Source organism: Lolium rigidum, chromosome 3 (assembly GCF_022539505.1).
Source record: "Lolium rigidum isolate FL_2022 chromosome 3, APGP_CSIRO_Lrig_0.1, whole genome shotgun sequence".
NCBI classification, from domain to species: domain Eukaryota; kingdom Viridiplantae; phylum Streptophyta; class Magnoliopsida; order Poales; family Poaceae; genus Lolium; species Lolium rigidum.
In genome coordinates, this window is record NC_061510.1 from 225,292,859 (window position 1) to 225,298,457 (window position 5,599).

At 40.2% G+C, this 5,599-nt stretch overlaps 1 protein-coding gene across 1 annotated transcript; it reads left to right on the forward strand.

Annotated features, from left to right (window-relative positions):
• The first annotated feature begins 2,529 nt into the window (after nucleotides 1-2,529).
• On the forward strand, nucleotides 2,530-5,063 carry LOC124699034 (protein tas-like). Its single transcript, XM_047231405.1, has 12 exons — nucleotides 2,530-2,636; nucleotides 2,715-2,814; nucleotides 2,902-3,010; nucleotides 3,157-3,245; nucleotides 3,484-3,540; nucleotides 3,641-3,749; nucleotides 3,843-3,944; nucleotides 4,050-4,114; nucleotides 4,243-4,349; nucleotides 4,448-4,512; nucleotides 4,587-4,641; nucleotides 4,729-5,063. Exons 1-12 carry the CDS (start codon nucleotides 2,576-2,578, stop codon nucleotides 4,887-4,889), a joined length of 1,080 nt encoding a protein of 359 aa, XP_047087361.1. The 5' UTR covers nucleotides 2,530-2,575; the 3' UTR covers nucleotides 4,890-5,063.
• Nucleotides 5,064-5,599: the final 536 nt, after the last annotated feature.

Here is a 5,599-nt window from a genome sequence, read left to right on the forward strand (position 1 = left end):
TGGTATATATAAAAAGGTCGTTAATTGTGGGCTAGGCTGCAATTTTATTTATCAGTGAGTCTAAGATTTGATGTATTAATTGCTAGATATTTGTCGAATATAACCGTGAAATACAATATATCTTTGGGTATATCTTTGGGTACAGATGGATATTAGTAAAACCATATCTTTTTCTGTATCCGTTAACTACTAGCCGTATCGGTGACCCTATCCGTCAACTATTGGACCGAATCCGTTTTTCGCCTCCTGTAAGATTTCGGTCGGTCGATCGGAAGTAATTCGTTCCGTTTTGACCCCTAGGTGGAAGGACCCAAGAGGATGGCTAGGCTCTCTTGCTCCGGTTTTCATAGAGGGTTTGGTGGGACGTATACCAAGATCGCATTGGGATTTTAATAGTACAACAAAAACAGACAAGATAATTTGAAATACCCAAAATACCCCAGCCATTGAAAGGATATAAAGCATTGAATATGCATCCGGAGTCCGATTTCAAGGTGTTGTTCATTTTGAGTTCTTGACCATCTAGACGATCCTGACACAACTACGGACTTGGATATTGATTCGATGAACCAATAAAAATATGTACATAGAGAGTCCAAAATTATATTTTATCAAAAAGTGATTATCGAAAACAGGGTGTTACAATAATTTTCCATTAAAACTTAATAAATACTCAACAATTTCTATAGATAACAATATGATATTATAGATTGTACGGCTTAAATTCGTTGCCTTATCTAGATACATGAAGCGCTAAGGGAAGACATGCACTGAAGCTCGTAACTCACTATATCTCGTGCAGATTTTTTTGCGCCTATAAGGCATAAAGGCACAACAATAATCATGATCAGTAAATGCAAATAATTCACTGCTAAATATAGACCAACTGGATCATTATTTTCTCTGGCGGTAATTAAACCATAGAATTTACCATCAGTATATATATATGTGTGTGTGAATGCTCAGGTCCCTACAAGCTACTACCTCCGATTCAAGGAATAAGGCGTCCTCGTTTTACGTGCTTTTCGTTTGACTAAAAATTACTTCAAATATATAAAGATTGTTTGTATGAAATTAACATCATTAGAAAGTGCTTTTCAATACGAATCCAACGATACTAATTACATATAATATAACCAAGATTTTGTTGTTTAATTTTTATGGTCAAAGTTCGTCTTGGAATACGCATGCGCCTTATTCCTTGGGACGGAGGTAGTATCACCGAGACCTTTTTCTCTCTAAACAACTAGCTTGAGAGAGTATTCGGTAAACAGACAGATGGCATCATCAATTTCTTCTTTCGTGTGCAAGATTCTTCTCATTGTCGTAACTTTGGTTGCCCTCCTTTCCTCTGCCTGTGAGTCCCTCTAATTTCTACCAATTGATGGCTGCGATTTATTATGTATTTAATTAGGATATCTCATGGTGATAGCATGTACTCACCAAATAATCCGCGCTTGCAGATGCAAGAGATGACTCAAAATATGGGGAATGTTTTTCCCGTCCGGGTTGTACCGACTACTGCAAGAATAAAGGATACCAGAGGGGCGGCCAGCTCATGCCACCGAGCTTCCAGGACTGTTGCTGCTTCATATGAACACAATTATCATGTAATGTTCCGTTATATGTCTGAATAAAATAAAATGCTGCAATAGAATAATTAATTTAATTGTTTGTGAATTTGTCGAGAATTCTTCAGCGGTTTTGACATATATACGAGGAACCGCTAGGTTTTCTCGCACACACACAAAAGGTTCGTGTATTATTGCATTGATACAACGAAAGGAACCTCTGTGTGTATGCGGTATTGGTTGGATCCATGGCCTAAAATTTCTACTACCCGTATTTATTTCCCAGAGTACCATCTGCGTTGAATATAGCGAGCAATAGAGAGCTCCTGGTATCATAATCTTCGTAAAAAGGAAAAACATATTCAAAAAAAAAGAAATGATAACTCAAAATCAATCCTGGCCATACAAGCTATTGGTACAATGCTCTGGCCAAGTGAGCTAGACCCACTCAAGTAAAAAGAAATGTGACAAAAGTAGCACTGCTAATTACAAACTCAATGAGTAAACCCATTCAGATCACCAGCGTTGCTAATATTTTTGATAACTAGCTAAACGGTATGGATCAAAATTAAGATGAGAGCGGTTCGACATGCACGAATGGAACTTGGGTGCGCGCGCACCCAGTTTTCCACAAAATGAAAAAATGCTATTTAAAAGTCTCAAAAAAAATATGAAGTAAAGTTTTGCATGTACATATTATGTTGATACTTTCATGTGTGTTTTCACAAAAAAATTTCATTTTGTTATTTTTGTGTAGGTCACACACAATGATATTTTTTCGTGAAAACGCACACGAGTGACTATCAACATAATATGTAAATGCAAAAATTTACTTCATATTTTTTTAAAACTTTTAATCGGCATTTTTTTGGAGTTTTCATACATTTTCGGAGAGCGCTTGCCATTATTTGGCTCTAAAAATATACTGTATCATTTTTTGAAGGCAAAGAGATAGGGGACAACCAGCACCAGAGATTCTCGGCGAGAGAGAGAAGAGGGCGGCCATGGCGATGCCCACCTTTCATATCGCCGCTGACCTGCCGCCCGTCTCACGCCTCTGCTTTGGTTCGCCCCCACATCCATCATGTATCTCCTGCTTCGACCCATCACCCATGGTTCAGTGCTGACTAGATTTCTTCGCAGGGACCATGACGATGGGGGAGCAGAGCGGGCCGCCGGAATCACTCCGCCTCCTCGACGCCGCCTTCGACGCCGGCGTCAACTTCTTCGACTCCGCCGAGATGTGCGCCTCGTTCTTTTATCATCCCACGCCCCTCCCAGAAACACCTCAACCGCTCAAGTAAAACCCCATTGCGAAATGGCAAAGCAGGTACCCAGTGCCGCAGCGCAGGGAGACGCACGGGCGCAGCGAGGAGCTCCTCGGCCGTTGGCTGCGGGCCCGGAGGGTCCCCCGCGACAGCGTGGTGCTCGCCACCAAGGTCAGCTTTTCGTCAACAGTCAATATGCCCCCTTGTAGAAAGAAACTAGCACGACCACTGAGATTTTTTTTCATTATGAAGCAACACCACTGAACTGAATTCCAATTTATCGCTATATGTTGCGATGCTGCATTGGTAGGAGACAGGTTGCTGGGCCTTCTGGTCAGATGACGTGGATCCGCGGAGGGCCGGCGGCTCTTGATTCCCGGAACATCACTCAGGCAATCGATAGCAGGTTGGTCAGTTGGTATAAACTGTTTCTTGTTGCAAACTGTGTTGCTCTGTTCAGAATTTGATGGGCTTGCAGCATGCTTTTATCATTTTGTGCTAATTACAGCAGTTAGTCATTTCTTCTGAATGATTATCTAACACAATGCAGGTTCTCGAGTATGTTTGCTTAGTTAAACAAGTGGTATTTTAGCTCATGCTGTCTGAATGCATGTTATGCTCTCATTTTGTCATCTTTGTTGCAGTTTGCGCAGGCTGGGTGTAGATTACATCGACCTTTACCAGATACATTGGCCTGACCGGTCTGTAAAATAACACCATTTTATACATGTAGTAATGCCATGTTTCTTTCTTGTATCATGTGCACCTCGTGTCTGAAAACAAGGCATGCTGAACTTGCAGTTATGTTCCGATGTTTGGAGAGACAGATTACGACCCAAACCGCCAGTACGCATATGTACCGATGGAAGAACAGCTAGAGGCTCTTGGAAAAGGCATAGATGCTGGCAAGGTACTATGCGGGGTTGTTGTTAGTGTGACATTTTTCCTATTCATCCGAGATGTTGTATTTTCTTCTTGGCAACTCATTCCTTGATGGTATTAGATCAGGTACATTGGCCTTAGCAATGAAACACCATATGGATTGATGAAGTTCCTTGAACTGAGTAGGGATTTTCAGCTGCGCTCCAAGATACTAACAGTTCAAGTAAGCAGTTAATTCTGGTTGTAATCATCTAGATCTGCATTCTTCCAGACTTCCAGTACCAGATATGAGATAACACTTCATACTTCTATACCTACGCTTTCGCAGAACTCGTACAACCTGATGTGTCGAAATTTTGATGCTGCATTGGCAGAATGCTGCCATCAGGAGAGGTATCTATATTAGAGCCCTGTAATCTTCAGTTAGATACATTTCTGGGTGAAAACTATTGCGATCTCAGTCTGTAGTTCCTTTATACAAGCTGTCACTGAACTGCCTTTTTAAACCATCATATTTGCAGAATCAATTTGCTGGCCTACAGCCCAATGGCAATGGGTATACTTTCAGGGAAGTATCACTCACCCGATGATGAAGGTCCGCCAGATGCACGAATGAATCTTTTCAAAGGTGCAAGCTGTACATTTTAAATGGGTTCATAGTCAGGTTCCGCAGTCCCTTCTATTTGATTCTGTCCCTGCATCATTGCTGTTTCTCCTGATTTACAGGGAGGTACTCTGAAGGTGAATCCCGATACAATCTTCAAAATCCCAAACTGGAATCAGCAGTGAAGGTGTGCTAATAATACGTACATTGTGTCAAACCTCATCGTTAGTGCTTATACATAGTTGTTATAAATTGCTTTAGGAATACAAAAGAATTGCTGCGAAGTATGACATTTCTCCAGCAATGCTAGCTATTGGTATGTTACCTCTCTTTTTTTGTTCTACATAAATTTGCACTCTTACTGTGTACATTGATCCCATGCTTCTCATGTTCATACTTTCAGCATTTGTACTGAGACACCCCCTTGTTGGATCAGCTATTTTTGGTGCAACTAAATTATGGCAGCTTGATGAAGTTCTCCGGTCAACAAAGATTCATCTTTGTGAGGAAATTGTTGCAGAGATCAATGATGTCCATGCAAGATTTCCCAATCCTTGCCCATAACTTTCTTAAAATTGACCTTTATTGTTTCCTAATTGACATGTGCATATGATCAGTAGGGACTAGCAATTTTTCAGCGCTGAGTTAGTCATCTACTTGTCTGAGAGGTTCATTCTAGCCTTCATAATCTTGCCAAGAAGTATCAAAGCAATCTGAAATTAAATTGTTTACCTGCAACTCGGCAAGATTACTTATATATCTTCTTATAATCCATTTGTTTGCAAACTCCGAATGTCGAGTTCCAACATTTGTCTCATTTGAGGATATGAGTGTGAGCTCATTAGGTACATGGAGATCAAAGTACCTATTGAACCTTTTTGAACAATGATAAATCAACTACATACAAAGAAGTTATGATGGGCCCTGACTCCGTTAAAATGGCTATACGCCATGAAATCCAAGATAGATGAATACTTTTTGAAAGTAAATGGATCTATAAAATTGGTGGACTTGGATGGAATATCCTTGAAGAAGCTCGACTTGTCGAAAAGTTGTTTACGACAAAGTTCAAAGAGTTGACTACGATAAGATTAGATCTTCCGTAGCAATGCTTATAGTCTATGTGGATTATTCTAGTAATCACTACATATTTATTTTATGAGATATGATAGTAGGATGGCAAAATACATTACTTATCAGAAGTGTGTATTAAAGGTGTATGCAAGATACAACCAAGAGTTTTGCTAGTCCGTGGAATACTAGATAGGTATACG